Here is a 27,994-nt window from a genome sequence, read left to right on the forward strand (position 1 = left end):
AGATCGCTTAAGCCCATCTTTCACATAGGGTGAATCTTTGAAAGACTGTTTACACAAAGTGATCTACGAACGACAAACGACGATTTGAGAATATGTTGAAAGATCAAAATGAACAATTTCTCGCTCGTCGCTTGATTGTTTGCTGTGTTTACACTGTACGATTATTGCTAAAATGCGATCGTTACTGCGAAAATTTGAACGATAATAGTTCAGTGTTAATGCAGCATTAAGGTCCATTTACACAGAAAGATTATCTGCCAAAGATTTGAAGCCCAAGCTAGAAACAGACTATAACCAGAGATCAGGTCATAAAGGAAAGTGTGAGATTTTTCCTCTTTTCAAATCCATTCCTGGCTTTGGCTTCAAATCTTTGGCAGATAATCTGTCAGATAATCTTTCTGTGTAAATGGACCCTTAGAAAGATACACATGTGATCTTGTAGTGGACTATGACAGTGCTAGTTTAAAATGAATCTGCATTCGTTATAACCATATTAGGCCCAAAAGTCAGTGCTTTTGAATTTCATTTTATGGAGGAGATTTATTAAGGATGCAAAATTCACTGCGATACTCTATAGTGTCATTCCCTATGTAGCCCCTGCCCACTTAACCCCCCAACTGCTGGGCTTCTCTGGCTTTCGTCTCTCTGACGTCCCCTTAGCCAATCAGAGAGCTGTCCTGCTAAAGCGTGAAATCCTCTGCAATACGGTATTTGTGAAGGTACCCTATGACTGAATAAAGGAGGCCATACTCATTGGATAGCAGTCTGGAAAACTGGATGATTTGGGTGGGATGAAATGACAATCTAATGTGTATGGTCACATCATGACCGATTATACATGCCAGATCCTTTCTGTCCCTAGGAGGTGTGTGTAAGAGCTCTCTCTCCATCTCCCCGCTGAAATAAACATGCGGCTCATGGATATCCAAAGACCAGTATTTCTTGTGTATGTCCGTCTTAAGGCTTAAAAAGTAAGAACCTTACCAGATTTGGGGAGATGGGGGGAATTTTAGAATGTGAGACAGGAGGTAGAACCAATGGATGGCGCTGCAGTGGCGCATAGGGGTTAAGAGTTTCTATTCTTGTAGTTTTAATGGCTATGTCCTGTCTGTCGTCATCTGAAAAAATAATTAAGACAATTAGAGTTAGGCTGCTCTTATACTGTGCAGTTCTGTTGCAGCAGCCTTGAAGTAAAAACTAGTTATAAAATTTGATGATATAAAGAACAGATGTGACTTATAGTCACTTATGATTTGGATATATTAGGAGTGACATATATATATATATATGTTTGTGTGTGTGTGTGTAGCAGCCACTATTCTTAATTTGATCAAATTCATTATGATCCACACCTGGTTTTGGCTTCAAAGCTGTTGCAAAAAAAGCAGTTGCACAGTGTAATGCTACGTTTACACGGAACGATTATCGGGCGAATTTTCGCGATAACGATCAAATTGGAATGATAATCGTACATATAAAACCGGCAAACGATCGATAAATCGTTCATTTTGATCTTTTAACATGTTCTTAAATCGTTGTTCGCAAAAAATTCGACGGTCGTTCACTGATTTTCCTGTACGATATATCGTTCCATCTAAACGCTGATCGTTATAAAAAAAAAAATCGTTGCTTCAAAATCGTTAATTGTTCTATTGAGCAAATTATCGCTTCGTGTAAACGTAGCATAAAGGTCCATTTACACAGAAAGATTATCTGACAGATTATCTGCCAAAGATTTGAAGGCAAAGCCAGGAACAGTCTATAAACAAAGATCCGGTCATAAAGGAAAGCCTGAGATTTCTCAGTTTTTCCAAATCCATTCCTGGCTTTGGCTTCAAATCTTTGGCAGATAATCTGTCAGATAATCTTTCTGTGTAAATGGACCCTAAGAGCAGCCTTACTAGGTGGGTAGGAAGTCCACTGAATTTAAAAATATTACGGTGCAATACTAAGATACGATATATTAATAGTATTCAATAGGTTTCTACAATACATAATCTAACAAACAGCTGTCGTCCATCTGCATTCACAAATAAGGCTTTTTCAACCTTTTTTTAGTGTACTTTATTACCATAGTCATAAGACTCCTGAGCCCTCTGTGCCTACTTGGATTGGTACACAAGAGCCAGGTTCCCACCCCATTTTCACGTCTCACAATTGTTTTACCTTTTTTTCTGTAATGAATAATATTCCCTCCAATTTAAGACATTTCCATTCCCGCTTGCAGCTGTCTGACTTACCAGTGATGGCTTCCTCCCAGTGTCTGCAAATGAGCTCCTCCAGACATGCCACTGTTTCCTTCCACACATCATCAAACAGGCAAGCCAGCACTGCCTCTTTCTTACAGTACTGTGGAGAAACTGGGGGGTAGCCCATCTTCAGGCTGTCCAGGGACATCGCTCTGTTCCACTCAAATAATTCATCATCCCTAAAAAACAAAATTACAACCTCCAAAAATATAAAGTTTCTTTTGGAAAGGTCACTGTAAATAAATAAGCATTTTACTTCTTAAAGAAAACCTCTACGTTTTTACAAAAAAAAAAAATTTGAATACTCCTGCACATAACTATCCCAAATATGAGAAAGTTGCATAGTCTAAGACGATGCAGAAAAACAAATTCACTTTAAGGCAGCTGTCAGCCGAACCATTGTTCCGATTATATGGGGTACATGTCTATCTATGGGGTATATATCTATCAGCCTTTACTTAGCTTTTGTAACTCATGAAAGATGACTAAACCACCAGCATAGAGGCCAAGATGACTCTTCTAGCCACCATAGTAAGCTAAATACATCAGCAGCAGATAATTTTAACTCTTTCCTGCGTTTTCTAAAATGTCATTGTAGGTGAACTGTTTCAGTCTGTAGTAACATAGGATTGTCTTAAAGGAATACATCTGCCACTTGTGGAAATATTAGATCTGTACAGGGTTAATGTCTGTGAACAAGAATGTTTTAAATCAAATATTTGAACTGAAATACAAAGTACATTAGAAAGCTGAGAATGTTTCACTATAGCTAAAGTAGTTAAAACTGGAAACATTTAAGGCCCTATTACATGGGGCGATTATCTGCCCAATCAGGATGATTTGGGCAGATATCACTCAGTGTAATACAGACAACAATCACCCAAGATGCCAATCATAGTTTTCTTTCAACATGTTGAAAAATCATCATCCGCCGAGGAGCATGGTTTGTAGCCAATGAAAGTATATAGTAAATAAAAAACATATATACTTACCTGCCCACGCTCCCGGGTGTCCTGCCTCTTCCCAGCTCACCGAAGCCGCCTCTGAAGCTTCTACACCCCTCTGAAGAAACAAGCCAATCAGCCAATCACTGCCTGTGGCGCTGTCCCCTCTTGATCATGGTTTGGGCAGGTAAGTATATATGTTTATTATTTACTATATAAAGTAAGGGCGGCACGGACATCATTAATGATGCCCGTGCAGCCCTTGCCGCACAATAGTCGAGTCATGTAATAGGCTCTGTAAGCGAGCGCTAAACTAGCAGATCAATGCTAGCTTATTTACCAAACCGGTCATATAATGTGGCCTTTAGTTTATGCCACCCTCTTCCATTATAGCAGGCTACTTACATTATAAGACAATAATAATTGCAGTGCATTGCACTTCTTCTCACCAGCATTATCTTACTCTGACAATTACTCACTTATCTCGGCTGTCAAAAGCCAAATATTCCTCCATTGTACCATCTGACATGATAACCTCTCCATCATCTTCATCCTCATCCTCTTCAGTATGGAGAGAAAAAGACACCGGGGTAGAGGTGTCACCAGGAATGGAGAGAGGAAATCTTGTACCAAAAATACCCAATCTGGAACACAAATTATATATAAGAAACCTAGAGGAGCAACTGGAACAATCTTACTATGTAATTATGCAGTCATTAGGTGGGGTGTGCTTCTTTATTTGTAATTTATAAGGCTATATAGAGGGGTCTATTTCACCTAAATTTACCCAGTAAACATCTTTAAAATTAATTAAATCTGTTAATGCAGTTTATAACATCAGGTGGAAAAGTGCTCATAAGAACTAGAACAAACAGCAACCCGGTTTCCATACACTGCTATACATGATAATCATATATTACTTTTTGCAAGCTATTCATACTTACTCACTGGACTCTTTTGCATGGGGAGCACTGAAGGGTATAGAGGCAGCAGTTTCACAGTGACTGGTGTACCAGCTATATCCGTCATCTGCAGGTGCCACTACCTGCTTGCCTTGTACTCTGAAATTCAGACAGAGAAACAACAGATATTCACCTAAATGTTTCTAATCAGTATTCAGTCATTAATCCAAATGGGTTGGATACTTTTTAAGGGGAATCCTTATAGAGTCCCAGTATATTTGAACTCTGGCCTGTTTTGCAGAGACACAGTCCCCATTGGGCTATCAGGTTGCAAATGCAAGTGTATGACACTCAACAATATCTGTGCAGGAAGCCTATTATTTACATATAGGCCCATGTATGGAACTTACTCTGTGCCATATGGTTGTCTTGCAACTGTATCACCGAACGTGGTCTGCATTACTCCACGCCAATACTATGCCAAGCGGATGGGAGTTCAAACTGCACATCCACGTCAGAATTCTGATGGTCAAGCTACTAAATAGGTTCCAAATTCTGTGCTGATGGTTTTTTACTATATCTTTAATTTGGCACTCAGCTCCAAATTCCAATGCAGATGAACTGGCAAATATGCTAGGAAGTATGCTACCTGATCTCCATTGGATACATCATACACAGATATCATGTAAGGAACACAGCAGGGGGTTCACTCCATTTTTCTCACACAAATTTAATGTCCTAGAAGATATGGTTAGAAACAATGTAGTTCATCTCTCAGTAATGGAATACCGCAGATGTGGGAAGGACGATGTCCATTGATGGCACTCTTCTTGCAGACCTTCCACCAGTGTACTGGCTTTCTGCTCATATAGCAGCTCATCAATCTGCTTGAAAATCTTCTGCACTTGTCTTGTGGCGGCCTGGTCAAACTCCTGCAAGAGACCATAAGATCAGAGCCTATAACAGTGCGGCATCATCACTTCACCACTGTGCGGCCACTTTATAGTAAAATAGTTCAGTGTACAGTATAAATAACTTACTCACTGCACTTAGTGACAGCAGCTCCCTGTGTAGCTCATAGAGCTAAAATCAGACTCTTCTCCTCCAGGCTGGGCTGCGCTGCTCTGTTTTGTTTCAGTCCACAAAATGGCTGACATGGAGGAGCAGACCATGCCCTGTCCCCTTTGTGCTCCATAGGTATAAACAGACTCAGTGGTGGACACTGGGGGGGCAGGGCATGGTCACATGCTCCTCCATGTCAGCCATTTTATGGACAGAAACACCACAGTGCAGGACAGCACAGCCTTGAGGAGGGGAGTCTGATTTTAGCTCTATGAAGTACACGGGGAGCTGCTGTCAGTATATACAGTGAGTACACTTACTAATACTGTACACTGTACTATTTTACTATAAAGTGGCCAACCCCTGTAACACATTAGAAGGCTGGAGGCATTTATGCGACTGCTCAGACGTTCATTAGGATGACAACTTTATTATGATTATAAAATGGTCAGTTAATTGCACCTAAATGTATCATGTTCCCCAAAATTCCCTGACTGATATTATGGATTATTTCTGCCAGTGGTTCTCCACTTCGGCTGATAGATCTTGAAGGTGGTACATCTTTCTAGTATATTCACATGCCCCAATAAGACATGTAAAAAGGAGTTTTCTAAAGACAAAACCTTTAAATTATATCTCTAGGTTGGAAAGCAAATTACTGGAACTTCTCAATCCAGCCATAGTCATAGCAGATTCAGCAGTTAGTATGGCCATGATCCAAACTTAAATGCTAATGTACAGCAATCCAATCATTATATTTACAGTACAATTTGGGTTAAAGTGCACTCTATGGTTTGTCAACATCTTCCCTAGGCAATGTAAGGCTGCGTTCATACACGTTTAATTGCAGTACTCTCACAGTACAGCAGCATCGTAATAGAATTATTCAGTACTGCAATGAAACTGCAATGTACAAACACAGCTTTAGCCTAGTCATCAAAAATGGCTTATGGCATGGGTGGGGTACGTGCACCCATATGACCGTGAAGACTGGACTCTTAAGTGTAATGTGATGTCAGACAGTGTGAAAACTGTGTACACACAGATTTTATTTCTTACATCAAAGCCCCATGACAAAACTGAGCTGTTGTCTGTCGACAGGCCAGCGTAACTCTGAAACTCCGACCACGAAACCTCTGTGTCATTCCTTGGAAATCCTGAATTTTCAGAGACATCTGATTTGCTGAAAATATGAATTCAACAGATTTTTATTATTGCATTAACATACACATTTACTTAAGTAATTACTATCGGAGATTACCTGGTAAACGCCTTTAAACAGTCAGTGGGCACTAGTATTGGGGTGGACCTGATAATAGCCTGTATTCCTTATTACATTTATTCATTAAGGTGCTGGAAAGGTCTATGACATGACAGAATCACACAAATGCTGCAGAACTTGTTTCTGAATGTTATGCTACCCCCCCCCCCCCCCCCCCCCCCCCCCCCCCCCCCCTCAAATTATGATACAGCTAAGGGAATGAGCAGAAAGGCATTTTGTGCAGTAGATACTAACTAGTACTGTAGGCGCTTCCTGCAACAAAAATTGCAAAAATTACATAGTAGGTGTATGTTCTGAAGCCATCTTGAGGTGATTTGTGCTTAGTCACATGACGTAATAGCAGCCAAAGGCATATGATCTGCAACAGTACTCAGAATGTGCCATTTAAAGGGAACCTCTTAGGTCTTGGTGCCTGACAGGAGAACCGTGTCTCAACACTCCCAACATGTGATGTTACAGAGAGCTGAAAATCTCAGACGTCCATTGTTCAGTCACAAAAAGTGATTGCGGCCATACTTGCCGCATTACCTCCTTCCCAGACCATGGTGGTTAACAATGAGACCTGTCAGCTTCCAGGATTGGTTTGAGAGGCCCCAGGACCTCAGGTTTCCTTTAAATCACATGGCAATCATTATTATAGGGCCTGAAGTGTACAGGAAAACTTTTCTTACATCGTTACTACAGCTTGCACTATAAATCCATATATTCAAATGCTTGTCCAGGATTAGGAAACCATGGCGGCTTTACAACACAGCACTATACCTCCCCATAGGATATCAGAAGTAAAGATAAAACCAGACATTGTGGCAGCCACACGCAGACAATTCCATACCCGCATGTGGTGTGTTAATTTCTGCATGATTTACTAGCAAAATTGTGGGGCCGCAGGCTATTAAATGCCGCCTTGTAACATGCTGGATCCCCATGTCCCATTAACAGATACCTTTCACACTCAGAATCCACATCATATCGGTCACTGACAAGAGAGCCAGGAAGTCCTTCTCCTTTGTCTGGATGGGGATGGTTTTCTGCAGCTTTAGAAAGGGTCTGGTTACTAGAAAAGGAGAAGATAATAATAATGATGATGATGTGATGACTATGTAGAGGCGTATACACATATACATCAGACTGATTTATATATAGGTCAGGGATGTCAAACTCCAACCCTCCAGCTGTTGCAAAACTACAATTCCCTACAAGCTTTATCTTTGGCTGTTCGGGCATGATGGGAATTGCAGTTATGTAACAGCTGGAGGGTCGGAGTTTAACACCTTCAATGTATATGGACTCAGCACTTACATTTGTAACGTCTGTGCTACTGGCTTCCGTTTGTATCTGGAAATCATCCTAGTACGCGTCACTGGGACATTTCCTCTTGATGTCTCCTGTTCAGAGAAGTGTTCACATTAGGATGTTGGCAATATCATCGTTTCCGTATGTAAACACCCGGATTAGGATGCGGCACCCAGCTTTCCCAGGTGAATAGCAGTTCTGTATAGCTGTGTCCTGATACTTTCCCCACTGCCATGTCACTGCATACCTTTGTCAGATATCTATAAAGCTGGGTGACAACCCCAGGGGGTGCTATGACAGCAGCCATATCCTGTCACCCTGCTGTCTCAGACACATCTTTGGATAATGGTAACAATAGGCGGGATAACTCTGGGACTAATGTGATGTGTCTGTCGGTGGTTCCCAGTTCCTATATATAGATGTGCAGACTCCCTGACACAGGAGTTCAATGAAAATCCGCATGTGTAGTAGTGTGAACACGTTCTAATAGTGTAAGCCATATCATAGCATCCACATCAAGGCTCATAATAATGCCACCCTAGCACTGATGTATCCAACCTATAGATTACATTATACAGTATACAATGCTCATACATGAGGGTCAGCTACAGGCTATGTGACTTGTGGTTCCACAGACGTCCCATACAATTTCTCCTTCTTTCAGCTTCATGGCCCTTTGCCCTGTCACACAGACCACCACCCCGCCGCGATCGCCTTTAACCCCTAATTTCGCACCTGCGGTTTGCAGCGCTCAGGCCGCCGTAAGGACGCTCTGTAGTCGTCATGACTCCCGCTTACGTCACTGCCTCTGCGACAGCCTCCTGTCACATGTCCCCGCTGGAGGCGCTGAGTGATGACGGTGCCATAGACTTCATCCTGGATCCACTGGAAGTTAGAGAGGACTGTTAATTTTGTACCTGAAGAAACTGAGGACTGTTCACACTGAGGTAACGCGCCATACTTTGCTGGTGCACTGATCTTTTTCTCATTGCTCACTTACCTGCGGGGCGATGGGCGCGTAGTGGCGGCTTTTAGGTGCGAAGTATCTGCCCTGGCAGCAATAGAAGGACACAGGAACTCGTGAGACATCACAAGTCTTTATAGGCAGATATAAAAAGTGCTGTCACACTGCTTTGCAGAGTGTACTGATATATTTAGGTTCTACATTGGTGAAAGGGTTAATCCAGGCATCCCTCCTGGGGCAGGTACAGGGGAAGCTAGGTGCACACTGAGGAGGGAAATTCCTTCCTTGTAATTCAGCGGAAATCCATGCTGTATGCCAAGATGGAATGGAAAGGACGCAGAATTAAAATGACCCATTGACTTCTATGGATGTGTACTAGTGAATAGATGTATCAACTCATCAGGCGGAGATCACATCAGTGTCAAGAGTTGAATTAATCTGATTTACAAAAATTTACATTAAATTTAATGATAGGCTTATTCCAAATGGAATTCACCTTCATTTTGAGGTGTAATCTGACTCATAATCTGGTTGATTTCTGCCCCCAAATACTCAGTATGCACTAGGACTTAAAGGGGCTCTCTGGCGACAATCTTTTCTTGTTCAAATCAACTGGTGTCAGAAAGCTATACAGATTTGTAATTTACTTCTATTGAAAAATCTCAAGTCTTCCTGTACATATCAGCTGCTGTATGTGCTGCAGGAAGTGGTGGATTATTTCCAGTCTGACACAGTGCTCTCTGCAGCCACCTCCTTTTGTGACAGGAACTGTCCAGAGCAGTAGCAAAGTCCTATAGTAACCCTTTCCTACTCTGGATAGTTCATGTCCGCAGAGAGCACTGTGTCAGACTTGGGAAAAAAAAAACATTTCCTGCAGGACATACAGCAGCTGATAAGTACTGCAAGACTTGAGATTTTTAAATAGAATTAAATTACAAATCTATATAACTTTCTGAAAACAGTTGATTTGAAATAAAAAGATTTTCGATGGACAACCCCTTTAAAGGGATTCTGTGAGCTGCTATTCAGGTTCCCAGCTAACAAGAAGTCACACTTACAGACATGGAGTAAGAGAAGTTTTGAGTATTCAAATTATCATCTCCAAAATGTTAATAATTTCAGTGAGTTAAAGGGGTTATCCAGCGCTACAAAAACATGGTCACTTTTGCACCACTCTTGTCTCTAGATTGGATGAGGTTTGAAACTCAGTTCTATGGAAGTAAATGGAGCTTAATTGCTAACCACACCTGAACTGGAGACAGAGTGGTGCAAAAGTGGCCATGTTTCTGTAGTGCTGGATAACCCCTTTAGGGTGCCTCCCGCCCGGCCAATCAGTGTGTTGCCCTGCCGCAGCCACTGATTGGCTGGGCGGGAGAGCAGTACGCCGGGACCCGTGCAGCGAGGAGAGGTAATGTATACAGCGAGAGCAGGGCGGGAGCTGAATGGGTTAAGGGGCCGAAATTACATACACGCAGCGGTAAAACTTGTGTAAAACTTTATTTTAGGCCTCTCTTTCTTGTCATCTTAGACACCGTGTACACCATGGAGAAGCAGAAGAAAATGATGGTTGTGGAAGATTTTGTGGAATATCATCTTTATCTGGTACCCAATGAGCCACATGACCCTGCCAAGCTCAAACAGGTTTTGCATCAGTATATAGAAGAGATACTTGCTAAGCTCGCTCCATTACTGGCCGATTACATTTGGCAAAACCAAGCTTTTAATCTCAAGTATAAATCCAGAAAAGGTAACTAGATACTTATAGGTTAATGAAGCGCTCCAGCTTTCAGTTTTATGTTAATGTGGCTCAGGATGTGACTTTTATATGCTTTATTGTTTTAATTCTTTCACATTTAATTTATATAGGAAGATTCAGAAAGGATGGGGTAAAGTTATAGCCCCAGTATTTATAATACAATCTATCCAAGTTTTCTCCATAGACTACAAATGTTCAGAGGGATTTCCACTAGTGACAGCAGATTTCCATTATGCATCTGTTTCATATTGTGTGAATCCATCCTGAAAGGTGGAGTTATCTGAAATGCTTTTGCTGGCTTTATGCTCTCTGAATCAGATGTCGATTGTCTTTGGTGAATTTGTTACTGTGCTTGTCTCTGAATAACTATATTATTGCTATATTTCCTTTTGACTAGGTGATGTTCCGGCCCATATTGGAGGAATAACTCGTTTTAGTGATAACATAGAAGATGAGTGGTTTATAGTTTACCTAATTCAACAGATCACAAAGGACTGTCCAGAACTAGCTGCCAGGTACAATGTCTATATGATAGTACTGCACTCCTACTGCATGCATGATGCATTTTACAATGCTGAAAATACAGCCAGTATACACTTGCACACAGTTTTACCATTTTTTTTTTCTTTAACTGAAATTACACATTTGGTCTTTTTTAAAGTTTTGTAATGATAGGGACACTTTATTTTATAGCTGTAAATTAATGCATTTCTGCACAAATAGTTTGTTTTACTATTGAGTACAATCGAACTTAACAGTAGAAAATATGTCCATTTTCTAGGCCTTTTTTCCCCCTCATAAAACAGCCGTTTAAGTAAAATAAGAACCGTAAATATCTGTATGCAGTCAGCTCCTGCTAGTCATGGCTGCACATACACACAAAGTCTGTCACTTGACCCCACGGCTCTGAGAGGGAAGCATGAGTTAGGAGCTCTAAGACGGGAAAAAATGGAGATCCGACCTGTAAGCAGTACAGAGTTTTGGATTTATTTAGGAAAAAAATTATATATACTCTTTAAAGAGGATGTTCACTAACTGAAGACAGGGGTAACCTCCTGCAGTGGCAGTTCTCTGGAGACTTTCCAGTACACTATCTGGCAGTGACAGCATTGTCATGTCTCCACATCATACTGGTTCCACATATGCTGGATCTGACATAGCCGAACATGTTGGAACAAGGGGATAAATTTGACACCTGGAAAAACTCAAAGCATTATTGTCCATATAAATTCCATAAATTTGGATGAATCCTGACTGTGGCATTTTAGAGGGAGAAATGCTATTTCAGACATGAGAAATGCAGCCTGACAAATATAACATATTATCCCTTCCCCTGGTGTTGATACTGTATACATTGCTCTATAGAGAATCGTCTGCATATCACTACTGACTGCACTATGTCTGCATTAGCTCCTTGTATTGTAGACTGAAATGCGTGTAGTTGTCTGCTGTTCCATTTGGTCACAATAACTGCTAAGATATGTTACCAGAGGAGGCAGGAACTTATCCAGTGTTTACAGTGCAGATCCACCTGTGTGTGCAGCTTTAGGTGGAGGATTGCTAAAAACTGGTGGAAACAATGGGTTTCTGCCTGTCCTTCCTCCTTGGTGGTTGTTGTATAAATTGACCTTGGATATCATAACTGTATGAATCATTTGTATAAGATCATTATAAAGATTTTTCTAATTGGTGACTGCTGCTAAAACTGTTGAAATGTCTCTTCACGTATGGAGTTATTACTCAAGTTGTTTCCTTGTTTACTCTGCAGTGTTGAGGACAATGATGGAGAGTTCCTGCTGATAGAAGCCGCTGATTTCCTGCCCAAGTGGCTAAAGCCAGAGAACAGCTCTAATCGGGTGAGTGCATTTATTATAGTCAACCCCTTTTTTTACACCGTTTTAAGCCGTTTTTACACACTTGAGCCCTATAGGTTCCACTTTATCATAAAATGGATACTAAGTGGCTGTGATGCTGTCTCACCAGGTCTTTTTTTACCATGGGAAGCTGTGCATTATACCACTGCAGCAGGATGAGGGAGATCTGCCGGATCCAGCTTCCAATATAAACATATCACAAGCCCTGATGTTACTGTCTGCCCACCCAGATGCCTTCACAGCAACAGAGTCTATTACTAAAGCTATCCAGCGGAGAATAAAAGGGTATAGCACTAACTTACTCATCCAGGTTCAGTTAGTTCTACAATAACTAATAAAGATACATAAATAGAATAACAATGTTATTGATTTATTTTCAGTAACCGACCTCTAAATATTTTTCAGGTACCCTGAACAAATTAAGGACTCCTTCCATCGCGCCCATTGTTTCCTCCCTGCTGAGATCGCCACTATATTGAAGGAGCGTCCGCAGTTGGTATCAGCAGCAGTCCAAGCATTTTACCTCCGAGACCCTATTGATCTCAAATCATGTCGCACATTTTATCATTTCAAACCTGAAAGGCGTGTGTTCACATCGGTAAGAAGGCTTAATTTATTCTGTATAATGCACAGTTCATACGTGATCACCTATGATGCTTTACATATACTGCAGAAGAATTGTAAGTACCTTTTATAGATAACTCAATCTCTCATTTACAGGTGACTTTTACAAAGTGTCTGTACGCACAGCTCAGCCAACAGAGGTTCCATCCTGACAAACGCAGCGGATACACGCTTCCTGCTCTCTCACATCCCAAGTACAAAGCCCATGAGCTGGGAATGAAGCTGGTAAACAGTCTTTATTTGCTTTTAATAGCGAGCAGAGAAAATTAGATGTACCTCACACCGATCTAATTCATGTAGCTGTTTACCAGGGCATTGTGTTGCGTCTTAGTTATAGCTGTAAGGGGCATCAGTATGTAAACCCTGCTGTTACTCTAAACCATTGCTACTCAAACTCTGAGGGGGCCTCACCAGTGAGGCGTTACCTAGTTGTGGGGAGGCAGTTTCCACAAAAGTGATTATAAGCTGCCCAATCCTGTCCTTGCTGTAACAATATCTGGTTTAGAAACATTATTGACTCATTTTCTACTTCTTTTAATGTTATACAGAGTTTAGGAGACAAATGGAGGGTAGACTGAGCAATAGTTTTTATTTTTGCATGGTGTCCCACCACAGAGGGTGAGGCCCCAGTATCCTATTGGTCAGTCTGGTGAGGTCCAGACATCACTTTGCTCCGTTAGTCGAGGCTCCAACCTTAAGAACAGTGTAGCTATTTACAATGTGAACATGCACTTTCTGGCCCTCATTATTTGCTTGCAGACAATTGTTGTTCATATCTAGAATCTGAAAACTGATCATATCCAGCTGACACAGGTGTAAGACTCCTGTCAGCTGTGTACAAGGTATGGAGCCACAGACCCCAACAGTTAGGAAATAGAAAGTTAAGAGAGACAGTAACTTTTATTACTGTTAGCGATGTTCCTAAATTTGTATTGTCAATTTGTTCCAATTCAGCTGAACAGTTGGCTCGGCCATCCAAACTGCTCTGTGAGCAGCTCATTACCTGATGCACAGTGCTCTCTCCTCCATGTACAGAACAATGAATCCAAGTGCTCCAGTGCAGTCTCGGCAAATCTTTAATATTTTTGGATTCGCTTAAAATATCCATGTAAAACAACAAGGTGCAGCATGACCCCCCCCCCCAAGCCAATGTGTTCTTGTTGGGATGAGCGAATTTACAGTATTAGTGAATCTTTTTGCTAGGTTTGGCCATCAGCTTGTCAGCCGGCTGCCTTTGAACTCAGTGCCGCTCTGCTCCGGGTGCCTGGAAAAGCTGGATCCAGTCCTGGGAAGTTGAAGGCCGAGCCTAGCAAACCGCTTTGCTAGTGCTGTAAAGTTGCTCATCCCTAGTTTCTGGTATTGAACTGTACAAATAATTATGACCATGATTAAGAGTACAGTTGGCTAGAGCTGGTGGGGTCAAGCTGCACCTTGTTGTCCCACTTTAATATTTTAATTGGATCTAATATAATTTAAGTTTTAGCCAGACTGGAGCACTTGGATTCATTGTTCAGTCTACAGCTCCATACCTTGTACAGGGACTACATTTTTCTTTTGTGTACATCTGTAATAAGTGGGGTTCCTGTATCTGCAGAGTATTATTTGCAAGAGAACATTTTTTGTTCTATCTTTATTAAGGTCAGATGTCTTGGAATTTGCAGATCTTTAAGTGTTTTTGATCTTCACCCATTACTTGGTTTTCTATCAGGCGCACGGTTTCGAGATCTTGGTTTACAAGTGTCCTGGGTCCGATGCCTTGACCACAAGGCTTCCCTCACAGAGCCCACTCTGGACTGGATTTTTAAGCAACTTGAAAAAGAATAATTTCTTTAAGGTATGACAAGCTACATTACAGTATTCTTCTATATTAAAGGGAATCTGTCAGCTGCAATTCAGGTTCCAAACTGCTGACAATGTTAGATACTGTTAGGTCTAGGAGTCACATGGTACCTACCTTTCATATATCTGTCTATACTTCCAGGATGTAAATACTTTTATTCTCTGGCACAAAGAGTCAAAGAGGCTTTTCCAAGCTCCTGATATGCAGCAAGCTGGAATGTCTCCTCTCTCCTGCCTGCTTGACTGGTACCTGAAAGTTGAGTCCCGAGCAGCCCTAGGGCAGCAACCAACTTCTTCAGGCATCAGGAGTCAAATGCCGAGCGTTTGGGTTTGCAGAACTGTGCCTAAGCCAAACAGCCAACTCAACACTACCCATCACAACTTGGCCCTGGTCAGAGTGTTTCTGATCCTTACTCTTGCTATTTGTTCCTATTTTCCTTACATCCACTACAAGACTTGACTGTTCACCTGTTGCCTCATGTATTCAACCTCTTGACAGGCACAAGATAATAAATGCAATTTGCTTTACGAGGAGTAGATGTTAATGTTATAGCTGATCAATGCATAGTGATATGACTCTTATCCTAGTGTTAACTGCAATGTTTTTGAACCTAGTACCAAGCTCTAGTAATACTAGAATACATTCCAGGTGCCACTAGTACACTAATAGTTTTTAGAACAGCCAGGAGCTGGATAGTCACATACAGAGGGCCTGAGCACCTGTACATATTTTTTTCCTTATACAAATAGTTTAAAAATTATTTGTACCCTATACAATGTAGTGTGAGCTTCTACAGAATTATCAGTAGAGGGCAGTAGACTACCGAGACAAAAGAAATAACAGGGTTTTCTAGGAATACATAATGATAGCATGTCCTTAGGCTTTAATCTGTGGTGTACATAGAAAGGGTGCCCTATAGAAAAGGTAGAAATCCTCCTGTGTGTGCCCCACATAACAGACAGGTCTGGGTTTTCATTGTCTTCGTTTTCCATCACCCTCAGGTCATTACCGCCATCCCTTTATGTACTGATAATGCAGTTCCTTGGGGAGAGGGGTCCAGCACAGATTCCTAACACTAACAGTAGAAATGGAAACATGTGGGGCTGGGCTCCCCTCTCTCGAGGAACCCCATAGTAGCCACATGGTCTGTCCCTAAGGTATGTCTCTTACCAATAATGTATATTCCCCGTTTTACTAATACTGTGGAGATGAACATGCAGAGCAGACAGGTATGATATAGAGCAAATAAAGGGTTAATATTCTTCTATTGGGAAATGGGCGTTTCAAACAAGCAAAATACAGGTGAATTCTGCAAACAAAACTGTTAAGCTGGAGATAGCATTCTCTGTTATATATCAGGTTAAGGGTTGTGGAAGAAGCTTTTTTACCTCGTGGGATGGCAGACAATCTGCTTTGTGTGGTTGTTAAATATAACCATCCCTTCTAACACTTAGGGCCCTATTACACAGAACAATAATCGTGTGAAAAATCTTTATTTCATTTAAATGATAATTCGTTTTGCATGTAGGCAGGCAACGGTCGAAAAATCCCTTGTGTCGTTAATGGCATCTTTAAAGCTGACCATAAAATAATTGTAAATTGTTCTCTAAATATTCACTAATGTACATATCATTCGTTCTTTTGCTGGGATCCGAAGGAGTAAACAATGGTAGTAATGATCATGACTAACAACTATCGTTCTGTGTGGTATGATGAATGCTTTCAGGTCCTTCCCAAAAGCTATTGTTAATCCTTACAGTGGAAAATGTTAATAAGAATTGCATCTGCTGATGCCCTCACAAATCTTAGGTTATGTTCACACTGAGTAAATGTGGCAGAATTCCACAGCGAAGCTCTCCACCACGGAATCCCACCTGCCTCAGTGTGACATAGTCTGTCTATGAGAGGGTTCACGCGCCTCCGCTTTGCACTCAAAGTGCAGACATGTCAATTCTTTGTGCAGAGAGTGGCTGGAGCAGAGGCACGTGAGCCCTCTCATAACTACTTCCCACTCGTTAGAAATTTAGATGGGTGGGGTTCTGGTTGCTGAAACCCCACCCAGTTGGTAGACTCATACACAGAGTTTCTAGAAAGCCGAGCAATGCTGAGTGGAAACAAACAGGCATAGGGCTAATGGGTTTGGCACATTCATTTAACAGTTGGTGGGGGTCTTAGCACCTGGAACCCGACCAATCTAAACCTTTCTTTAAATGAGTTACATACATTATCAATGGCTGTGCTTCCCTTTTAGGGTGAAATGGAGGGATCAGCACAATATTGTGAACTAATGAAGAAAGCAGAGATTTACTTCCAGCAATCGGTATTTAGGCCGAATAGGTAAGATGTCTACAGAAACAAATAATTTTCTGAAAAAAAACTGATAGGATCTTTGGGACTGGGGAGAGTGAGTTGACAGGGCAAGATGCGCATAGAGCATACAACTAGTAAGCTGAGCACAGTATCTATGACAGCTCCTGAAGTCCCTGGCCCATGCATCTGCTCCAGCATAGAGGAATACCCAGGCAGTGGATCACTATGTCTCATTCTGTGGAACATGGCACTAGGGATGTCACGATACCAGAATTTTGAGTTCAATACCAATACCAGCTTTCTTATTTCGATACTCGATACTAATTCGATACTAAATAAAGTTTGGAAAAAAAATATGTAAAAATACAAATATAATATATTTTTTTTGAAAAAAAGGGAACAGGGATTATTAGAACCTTTATTATGATTATTGTTTTTTTAATTTAAACTTTTTTTAAACACTTTTTAATTCCTCTCTACCCCGCAGCATACCTCCCTGTGCACAACTCCCAGTATACCTTCTTATGCACTACAACTCCCAGCATACCTTCTTGTGGTGATTTGTAGTGCACAAGTGGGTATGCTGGGAGTTGTGGTGCATAAGAAGGTATGCTGGGAGTTGTGGTGCATAAGAAGGTATGCTGGGAGTTGTAGTACACAAGGAGGTATGCTGGGAGTTGTAGTACACAAAGAGGTATGCTGGGATGTTTTGTCGGGAGGCTGCTGCTGCACAACTGCAACTCCCAGCATACCTACTTGTGCACTACAACTCCCAGCATACCTCCTTGTGCACTACAACCCTCAGCATACCTCCTTGTGCACTACAAATCCCCAGAATTCCTCCTTGTGTGCAACTCCCCACAACAAGGTGTGCTGGGAGTTGTAGTGCACAAGAAGGTATCCTGGGAGTTGTAGTGCACAAGGAGGTATGCTGGGAGTTGCAGTTGTGCGGCAGCAACCTCCTGACACAACTTCCAGCAGCACAACTTCTTGTGCACTACAACCCCCAGCATACCTCATTGTGCACAAAGAGGTATGCTGGGGGTTGTAGTGCACAATGAGGTATGCTGGGGTTGTAGTGCACAAGGAGGTATGCTGCTGGGAGTTGTAGTGCATTAGCAGCCTCCTAACACAACAACTCCCAGCAGCATACCTCTTTGTGTACTACAACTCCCAGCATACCTGCATGTGCACTGCAACTCCCCACAAGAAGGTATGCTGGGAGTTGTAGTGGACATAGAGGTATGCTGGGAGTTGTTGTGTCAGGAGGCTGCTAATGCACCACAACTCCCAGCAGCATACCCCCTTGTGCACTACAACCCCCAGCATACATTTGTGACCAAGGAGGTATGCTGAGAGTTGTAGTGCACAAGAAGGTGTGCTGCTGGGAGTTGTAGTGCATTAGCAGCCTCCTGACACAACAACTCCCAGCAAACCTCCTCGTGCACAACAACCCCGAGGGAAGGGGGGGGGGGGAGGATTGTGGACACCGGAGGGTGCGAGGGACCGCATTGCATCGGCAGGTCCTGGGGGGGGTGCGGCGCGGGGGACCCGGCTGCAGCAGCGGGAACTGGTGGGTACGGGGGACCCGGCTGCAGCAGTGGGTCCTGAGTGGGGGGGGAATAGTTAAATGACTGCTGCCCGCGAGGTCGCGGGCCGCAGTCATTAGCAGTGGGGGCCGCTCCATATGCAGCAGACTCCTGCTGCATATGGAGCGGCTCAGGAGGTGTTAATGCCGCTGTCAGGTGTGACAGCGGCATCTACCCTGTAAAATAGCCGGCACTAGCGATCGCTATGTGCCGGCTATTTAAATTTGGCGCCGCCGGGAGCGGAGAGCGCGCGGGCGGAGGAGGGGACACCAGGGGGCAGGGGGCGGCACACAGAGAACATGGCTGGCGCTCAGGTAGCCGCCGGCCGTGTTCTCTGCACCATACTTTATGTTAAGCTGCGTTATTAGGCAGTTTAACATAAAGTATCGATACCAGGAAATCCTGGTACCGAACCTTTTTTCTGCCCGAAAAATATCGATAGTAGTATCGATATTTCGGTGCATCGTTCATCACTACATGGCACTTGTGCACATTACATGTACAGCACTATGGTGACATTACGGGGGCTGTGAACACTTGCTACCTAATAACAGATGATGATCGGGTTATGATACATCTGTGTAGAAAATAGAGATTTTTCAAAGCTCCCTTGCATTCCTTACACTACATGGTCTCCAAACTTGGCTGTATTAAGTGAAAGTGTTGTGGAAGACATGCGATAACCAGGATTTCATCTGGAATTATCAATTGTTATGTTTTTTTTTTTACCCAGTTCAGCAAACCTGAGTCCTGATGAAGAAGTCCTGAGGTTACTAAACACCCTGACGGTAAACATGGATGAGCTGAAGAAAGAAGAAGCTCTTCTCTCTCCCGATGAAGGTAAATCTTCACTTCAGCTTAGGCTAAAGATCAACAACATGGTTTACAATCTTTGAGGAAAATAGAGAATATAATGTCTAACACACAAAGTCAAGTGACAATTGAAGCTCGCTTAAGTTATGTTCATATCCGCTCTGGGGGGGTTTCTGTTAATCCAATCGGTCGTAAATGCAGAAGAATAAAAAACACAGCATTGATATATAAATAGCCTGCTGTATTCTTTCATAGTTCCTATTCACCATATAGAACTACGTTTTCTTTCTGCCGTTTTGGCTACTAGGAGTACAGATCTGTACTCTAGTGTATTCAACTGACACTTTTTATAATTTCAACTTTAATACACCTGAATTTTTCTATTAAAGTGGTACTTCAGAGACTGAACAAATTCTCCCCCTCCCCGTGTACATACATATAGTACCTGGGGAGACTGCTGGACACCACAATCGTGTCAGGGGCAGCCTCCCCCAGGGTACTGTATATAATATACAGTATGCAGGAGGAAACTGGATGTTGCTCTGCATAGAGCTGTGCAGCAATGCTAGAACACATCAAGTGATCTGGGACTGCAGGGCCCCTGTTACCCTTCACTGCTGCCACTAAACAGAAATGTGTGCAAAAGCAAAAATATATATATATATTTTCCATAAAGTTATATTGCAGTGTATTGAAAATTAATGTTTAGCCTCTAGAGTATCCCTTTATGGAACTGTAAGAAGCAGATTCTTTATATACATCTATTATATCTTCCAGCTCAGCTGGGATGCTGTATTCCCATTGACAGACCTGTATTCTGTGGATGTAGATGACTTTATTTTGTAGTTTTTTAAGCTGTTTATTGCAGGGATGGGGAAACTTCATCCCTCCAGCTGATGCAAAACTACAATTCCCATCATGCCTGGACAGCCGAAGCTAAAGCTTATTAAGTTTATTGCACAATAGCCTCTTAATGACCTTCCACATTTGCATTTCTTCAGACTACTTAATGGTTCAGCTCATTTTTTGTAACCTTTGCATTGTGATGGGACACAGTATGTTTGAACTGGGTAACTTTCCTCATTATGATTAGCATGTAGGAATGAAGAATCTTGGGATTATTATAATAAGAATGGCTGCCTTTCATTGTAACATGCTTGTTTGCTTGAAGATGACAGCTGGCTGGACTTATCACCAGAAAAGTTGGAGCAGATCTTGCAGAATGCTGCTGGTTCAAAGGAACATACTGCTGAGAACAAGGAGCAATACAACTTGTCTGAGGTGACTGACAGCATGAAGGCATTTATCACAAAAGTGTCTTCACATGAAGGAGCAGAGGTGCCTTGGCAAGTATTTTCATTAGATATTCCTTACAAGTCATTCTTTCTTGCAAGATACTTGACTTAAAGTGTACCTGTCGTTATAACTTTCAAAATTTAAATCAACAGTAGATGTGATATAAAGCAAGTTTACACTATACATTCATTATTTTTGTTGTTGTTATCATGCTGTACAACAAAGCTGAACTTACCAGAAATCCAGGTCCAGTCTCCTGAAGGCAGATTTTTAGTCTTGTGCTGGTTGAAAAAAACAAACTAAACACAGGAATTCCGGCAAGTACACAGAGTCACGGCTCAATATGTCTGTCAATCACATGGCTACTCTCTCTGTATGGGCTCAGATGGCCTGGGATACACAGGACTTACTGTTTCCAGAAAACAGGAAGTGCTGTGTTTTCCATGATAACTAGAAAAAAAAATAATGAATGTAAATTGCAAACTTAGGGCCCTATTACACCAACAGATGATCTGACAGATTTTTTTGAGCCAAAGCCAGGAATGGACTATAAAGAGAGAACAAGTAATAAGAGAAAGACTGAGATTTCTCCTCTTTTCAAATAAATTCCTGGCTTTGGCTTAAAAAAATCTTTCAGATAATCTGTTGTTGTAATCGGGCCCTTAGTTTGAGTCAGATTTTGAAAGTTATAACGACAGCGACACTTTAACAGAAAATGTTTTTTTTTTAACCCCTAGACGACCTAGGAGGTACCGGTACGTCCTGGAAGTCTGTGCCCAGACGACCCTGGACGTACCGGTACGTCCTGAGCTATGAAGCGCGCTCCGGAGCGGAGCGCGCTTCAAAGCAGGTGGGGGCCAGCTGCAATCAGCAGCCGGCACCTCACCGTTTATGACACGCTGCAGCGATCGCCCTGCAGTGTGCCATTAACTCCTTAAACGTCGTGATTGCACCGTGACGTTTAAGTGTTAGTGACAGGGGGAGTTCCCTGTTACTTACCAATTGGGACCCCTGCAGTGTGACTGCGGGGGTCCCGATCGTTAAAACGGACTGCCGGAGGTCTCTCACCTGCCTCCGTGCGGTCCGATCGGCGCTCTGGTCACTGAGCCTGCGATTACAAAGATGCCATTACAAAGTACAACTATTCCTGTAACAAATAAGCCATTACATGGCCTTGTAGATAGAAAACTGAAAGTGCTAGAGCTCTTAGAAGGGGAGGAGGGAAAAACGAAAGCGCAAAGATCAAAATTTGCGCGGTCCACTGGGTCATTTTGGACCTGGTCCTCAAAGGGTTAAATAGTTACAGCTGTAATCTGCTGTAACATTTGCCAGGCGTCACAGCAGTTCAATCCCACTGATCAGACACTGATGGTATATTCTACCAATTTGTGCTTAGACAATCACAGTATAGGTGGAGTCATTCTGTGAGCATGCAATGATTACTTAAAGTGACGCTGTCACCCCCTCTTTGCATTATGACTTCTCTACACAGGTGCAAAGGGTACATTTTGCAGTTTGCGTACCTTATTTTATATCATATGTCATGGGGATTGTTCCAGTAAAAAGTCATCTTTTATCATCTGTGGATTGTGCTACATGGACAAAGCACCACTTAGTACTGCCTACATCACTCTGTAGGTCCCGCCCCCGTGACGTCATCGGCACATAGGCCGGGTGGTGGGGGTGGGCCTAGAACTTTAGACTGACCTGTTCCAATGGCCGGGGGTGAGGCCTATGTGGCGGTGTGGGCGGGGCCAAGTGACGCTGCGGCTGTGAAACCCTGCCCAGGTAGGTGATAAAAAATCACTTTTTACTGGAACGAGCACCATAACGTATGATATGAAATAGGGTATGAAAACTGCTACATTTCCCCTTAACACCTGTATAGAGAAGTCATAATGCAAAAAGGAGGTCACTTTAGGTCGTCAGACACACAATCACAAAACGAAACTTTTCATGAGGCAATCTGAGCATTACAGTGACAGCCTAATTTTACCCTCCCAGCATAAGGCTGGTAAGAGTAAACAGCTGCCCTTCTCTCAGAGCTCAGTGAGCACTCTGTTTGCCCAATACAGTGCTACTTCCAGTCTCCGCTGCACCACAGTGTGACTAGCCAATGTCACTTTACAGCTTGTGGATGATCCAGTAGTCACTTTCCTAATGTAAATCCATGAGTCTGCACTGCAAATGGGGGCCTGAACATGCAGCATAATGGAAAATTGTCACTGCATATTCTTTTAAAATGATATCTTGATGTGCCTGGTTAAATGTTAGCAGATACATAGATCAAAGCTATATATAACAGGGAGAGTCTTACTACACAGGACCAGAGAGCTATCTTAAACCATTAATATTCAACCAATAATGTACAGGCTAATCACTAATAAAAAAAAAATTGCTTTTAAATATTTTCTCTTTTCTAATGTTATCCATGTTAAGACAGGCTATAGACAGGTAATATTCGACCTAAAGCTCTAGCTTCATTGGGCTGCGTTCATACTGCGTTTGCCCGGTCCATCAGTGTATATGTTGGCATCTTATCAAAAAAGTATATAGATGTGCCTTGGCATGGTCGCAGCGAGTCCATTCAGTTTAATGACCAGAGTGTAGTCAATTGGTCATTTTAGCTATTTACTGCACATACACATTTATTTTGCTGCACTCAAAAGTGACGAAGAGTACGCTTTTGAGCCCTACTAAATAAACCTAAAATGGCTCTACTACATGTGGCCCACATGCTGGTACACAACAAATGTCTACCACAGATGGGAAGGGTTAATTTCCTGTGAACTCTGCTTTACTGTGTCAGTACAGCCTCTTAGTCTGGAAGATGACTATAACACAGACTGGTTCTGAAATCTTTTAATTACATTTATTAAGGCTGGAGGTACGTTTTTTTGATCGGTAGTTAATGATCGGTAGTTACTAATATCAGTATATGCTTTCACCTTATTTTATATACAGGAATTCTGCAGAAGCACCAATCACATTTGATGTAGATTCTTTCACAAGTGCTTTGGAAAAAATCCTAGGTAAGTTTTATGTTGTTGGCTTCTTATATTGATTATTGTACGTATAGTATTGGCCAGATAAAGCACAAACATTTCTAAGGGTAACCATGTTCAATTACTAAATCCTCTACTTAGTAAGAATCAGTTTATATATGTATTGTTAGCTGCACATATCAGAGGGGTAAGTATCCTTCATGTAGAAGCCTTATATGTTTGAAAGGAAACTGACCGCAGAGATGTGCATATATTCATGCTGCCAATTTCCCCTTGCTGATCGCACAAGCAGTATATACAGTGGTATCTCAGATTACGAGTAACCTTGTTTACATGAAATTTAAAAGATGAGCTCACATTATTAAAAAAAAAATGTAGCTCTGTATACAAGCAATGCTTCATAACACAAGCTCCCCCTTGTGCTACCATTAGAATACTGCTGGTATTGTTCACTACACAAGGAGGACAATGGAAGAGGCAGGAGCAGCCCTGGGTGCTGGATGGATGGAGGATGCAGGAATAGCACAGGAGCTGGGCGCATGGAACAGGCAGGAGCGGTGGGTATATGGGGAAGGCAGGAGCAGCCCTGGTGGTGGGCGCATGGAACAGGCAGGAGCGGCCCAGTGCTGGGCACATGGAACAGGCAGGAGCGGCAGGGTAGATGGAGGAGGCCAGAGCAGCCCGGGTGGTGGGCGCATGGAACAGGCAGGAGTGGCTCTTGATCGGTGGAAGAGGCTGTGCAGCACAGGTGCTAGGTGGTAGATGATGGGGGCAGGATCGACTTGGTTGCTGGGCACATGGAAGAGGCAGGAGCAGCCTGTTTGCTAGGCAGATGGACGAGGCAGGAGCAGGTGCGGGGAAGGGTGCAGGGCACTCAACTCCCAGCCTTCGGCACACCTGATTGCTACGGACAACTCAGGGGTTAAAGGTCTTTTAACCCTTGATCGTCCATGGCACTCAGCCGTGCAGGAGGCTGGCAATCAGGTGCTGCTTGCAGTCAGGGTCCCAGACTGTGCACAGTAGCCGTTATCCCCCTTTCTCTGCAATTCGTTGTAGAGTTGTGGAACAAATCGTTTGCATTTGAATGAATCTATATGGGAAAATCTGCCTTGATTATACAAGTGATTTGGATTGCAAGCATGTTCCCAAAACGAATTATGCTCGTAATCCAAGGCACCACTGTACTTGTTTTCTGCACTGCCCTGTAATCCGATGTGTTTATTTTGGGCTGACTGTGTCACACTAGTGTGTCTGTGACAATGTCAGCGCCCACCGCACTTTCTGACTGCAGCTGTGTCTTCAAAAGTCAAGCAGCGGCCAGAAACTACAGCATTGGCCAGAGAGCGGGGCGGGCAGAGGCTGTGCGGGGCGGGTGCTGACAGTGTCACAGACACTACAGTTTGACACTGTCAGCCTGGAATAAAGATAGTTTTTCTTCAACACGCCAGATCACAGTGCCGCGTGGAAGGTAAAAATACACCACTTGTTTGATTGGTAAGGTGAAACTGGAGGCAGAAATATATGCATATCCGTGCTGTCAGTTTATAGAGGGATATCTGGAGGGATATATTAGCGATCTGTTTCTCTTAGAACATCAAGTTTATGTCACCTACTCCTATGTTTCTGCTCTGCCCTGTACTGCAGATAGAAGACTCAAGCCTTCTTTTCTGAGCCATCCTTCCATATACCTAGAACAACAATCCTGTCTGTGATAGGGCCATGCTTGGAGGAGTTTGTGACATGTGTATATATATATATATATATATATATATATATATATATATATACAGTGGTACCTTGGTTTAAGAGTAACTTGGTTTAAGAGCGTTTTGGTTTAAGAGCTCACAGTTTTTCAAAATTGTGACTTGTTTAAGAGCATTGCTTTGGTTTAAGAGCTCCATGTTCTGGGTGGGAGCGCGAGTGAAGGAGGGGCATGGCCTGCATAATGTGGTCTACAGCTCTGTACTCTGACCCAGGAAGTCTCCCTCACCTTCCAAATCATAGCAGATCCACTTCAGGCTGGGGCTTACATCAGGGGACAGGACTGTGGGGGTAATCTCTCCATAGCTGTAACCCCTCTCTCCCCGGACAGAGAGCGCTACATGTATGTGCCCACATCTGTCCTGCTCATTCCTTCATGCTCCCTGCAGTCTCTCTCAGCTCTTGTGTTTCCCATCCTCTCCATTACTGTACAGTAGTTTATGATATCACATATCCTGCTGTTTCTTAATCTTTGTTTCATCTGTTTTACATGTAATTCAGAAAAATAAATCATTATTTTTGGGGTGTGGAACCAATTGTCTGCACTTCTATGATTTCTTATGGGAAAATTTGCTTTGGTTTAAGAGCAGATTTGGATTACAAGCAAGGTCCCGGAAAGAATTATGCTCGTAATCCAAGGCACCACTGTGTGTGTGTGTATATATATATATATATATAATTTATTTTATTTTTTTTTATTTTATTTTTTTATACATAAATCCTCTGTTACACTACAGTGAATCATTTTAGTAAATCGAAAATCTTCTATTGAATAGGTTGTTCTAAGTTAAGAGATTTATCATCTACAGTACAGAATACAGCATTCAACTATCTCTAACTTGCATTTAAATGGAGGACACTGTAGATGTCCCAGCAGTGGGACCCCTAGCAATCTGACATTTGTCACCCATCTTCTGGTTACGTAAAAAGCATCTATCTTATGACAACTCTTTTACACATTATATTCAATTCCCCTTTTCCGCAGGTCCAAATCCAGAGGAGCTTGACTCTGATGACCTAGATTCTGAAGAAGACTTTGAGTTACTGAACAGCGATGAAGACTTGGATGATTTAGATGATCATCAGGCAACACCAATGAATGCAGATGCCCTGCAAAGCCTACACTCTTACATGGATGTTATGGACAGGGAACTGGCACACACACACATTGGCAAAAGCTTTACCAAGAAGAGAAATATGGTAAGGAATCATTAAGGTTGAATATGTCCGGTAGCATGTGTAGCCATGATCATTGCTTTCATGTATGGAGGACACTAATTCAAATTAGTCCTAATTTTCCTTTCGTCCCAAGCAGGGGGCAGTCAGTCCCAAGACTAAAGCCAATGAGAGCAGCTCTGAAGAAGAGGTGAACGCCGATGAGTCAGATTTGGCCCCAGTGGATGTGGACTTAAATTTGGTCACAAACATCCTCGAGTCATTTAGCTCTCAGTCTGGTCTGGCTGGACCGGTTTCCAATTTATTACAAAGTATGGGTGTGCACCTTCCTGACAATACTGACCAGGAGACAGCAGACAGAAGTGTGCCACACTGACATACACCTAAGGACTCAGATCACCAAGTATCCTGTTCTGAAAGAGTGATGGCGTATCCCTAGAGTATACCATAAACTGTAATCCAACCCCTGATATCCCCACAAATTACAAAAACATGTTCCTCAGACAACGCCATGTCCTTGTATGCACTGTATTGCAGCATAGACCCTTCAAATACAATGGAGTTAGAAAGGTTTTCTTTATTCTCCGTGTCTACAAAGTCAGCAGAATTAAGGAGCGAAAGAAATGTGTTTTCTTCCATATAGAGCTGTATTTACTGGTAACCTGAGCAAAAAAGGAAACAAGCATCTGCATCTTTTTATTTGTACGATACAGCACATTTATACAATCCGGGTTTTTTTTTTTCATCTGTTTTTTAAAAAAAAACTGATGCATTTGTGTTTTGATCTGTTTTTCTATTGACTTCCATTGTAAAAAAAAAAAAAAGGGATCAAAAGGGATGCACACAAAATGCATTAGTTTTTTTTGCAAAAAAAAAAAACGGATGAAAAAAACAGATTGCAAAAACGCAGTGTGAACCCAGCCTTAGGAGCAGCAACTGCTGAAACAGTCTAGCCCTGGTCAAGATGGGAGGAAGAGAGTGAACAATACTCAATTTAATGCTTCTTTTTAATGTTCCCATTATTTAAACAGTGAAGAGCACACACCAGACTGATAAAAAAATAATAATGTGCTATTACAGCAGGGTATGAAACTAGTTAGCCTCATGCAGCATGCTGTGATAGTTGTAAAATATGTGTGTCATGCTTTGTAGAAAACTTTACTTTAATGTTTATTTTTTCTAATATAAATGTTTGGGTTTTTTTCAAGGTGAAGAAAAAAACTGTAAAAAATTAATAAACAATTGAAGATATTT

The 27,994-nt window shown here is 42.2% G+C and overlaps 2 protein-coding genes across 6 annotated transcripts in view; one reads left to right on the top strand and one right to left on the bottom strand.

The window, feature by feature from the left end:
* The window catches only part of FAM149B1 (family with sequence similarity 149 member B1), a 21,051-nt gene extending 12,478 nt beyond the window's left edge, over window positions 1-8,573 (bottom strand). For 3 of the 4 annotated variants that reach the window (XR_011364256.1, XM_069980513.1, XM_069980515.1), the window contains exons 1-9: window positions 8,468-8,573; window positions 7,739-7,824; window positions 7,383-7,493; window positions 6,217-6,340; window positions 4,885-5,027; window positions 4,138-4,254; window positions 3,673-3,837; window positions 2,241-2,428; window positions 985-1,118 (exon numbers count right to left, since the gene is read on the bottom strand). Coding sequence is in view for 3 of the 4 variants with exons in the window: in XM_069980513.1 (XP_069836614.1) it covers window positions 985-1,118; window positions 2,241-2,428; window positions 3,673-3,837; window positions 4,138-4,254; window positions 4,885-5,027; window positions 6,217-6,340; window positions 7,383-7,493; window positions 7,739-7,785 (1,029 nt within the window). In the remaining variant the exon portion in view is untranslated. The other variant, XM_069980514.1, reaches the window with a different exon arrangement.
* ECD (ecdysoneless cell cycle regulator) lies at window positions 8,452-27,991 on the top strand. 2 transcript variants are annotated; one of them, XM_069980512.1, is made up of 14 exons: window positions 8,452-8,679; window positions 10,225-10,443; window positions 10,850-10,967; window positions 12,221-12,308; window positions 12,436-12,611; window positions 12,732-12,924; window positions 13,047-13,175; window positions 14,659-14,784; window positions 17,042-17,127; window positions 19,423-19,529; window positions 20,674-20,848; window positions 23,763-23,830; window positions 26,550-26,764; window positions 26,880-27,991. In XM_069980512.1, the coding sequence occupies exons 2-14, from the start codon at window positions 10,239-10,241 to the stop codon at window positions 27,114-27,116; spliced, it is 1,923 nt and encodes a 640-aa protein (XP_069836613.1). In that variant the 5' UTR covers window positions 8,452-8,679; window positions 10,225-10,238; the 3' UTR covers window positions 27,117-27,991. The 2 variants fall into 2 exon arrangements, with proteins under 2 accessions (XP_069836613.1, XP_069836612.1); XM_069980511.1 differs by having other exon boundaries at window positions 8,454-8,679; window positions 26,877-27,991.
* Window positions 27,992-27,994: the final 3 nt, after the last annotated feature.

This window comes from Dendropsophus ebraccatus, chromosome 8 (assembly GCF_027789765.1).
Source record: "Dendropsophus ebraccatus isolate aDenEbr1 chromosome 8, aDenEbr1.pat, whole genome shotgun sequence".
Lineage (NCBI taxonomy): Eukaryota > Metazoa > Chordata > Amphibia > Anura > Hylidae > Dendropsophus > Dendropsophus ebraccatus.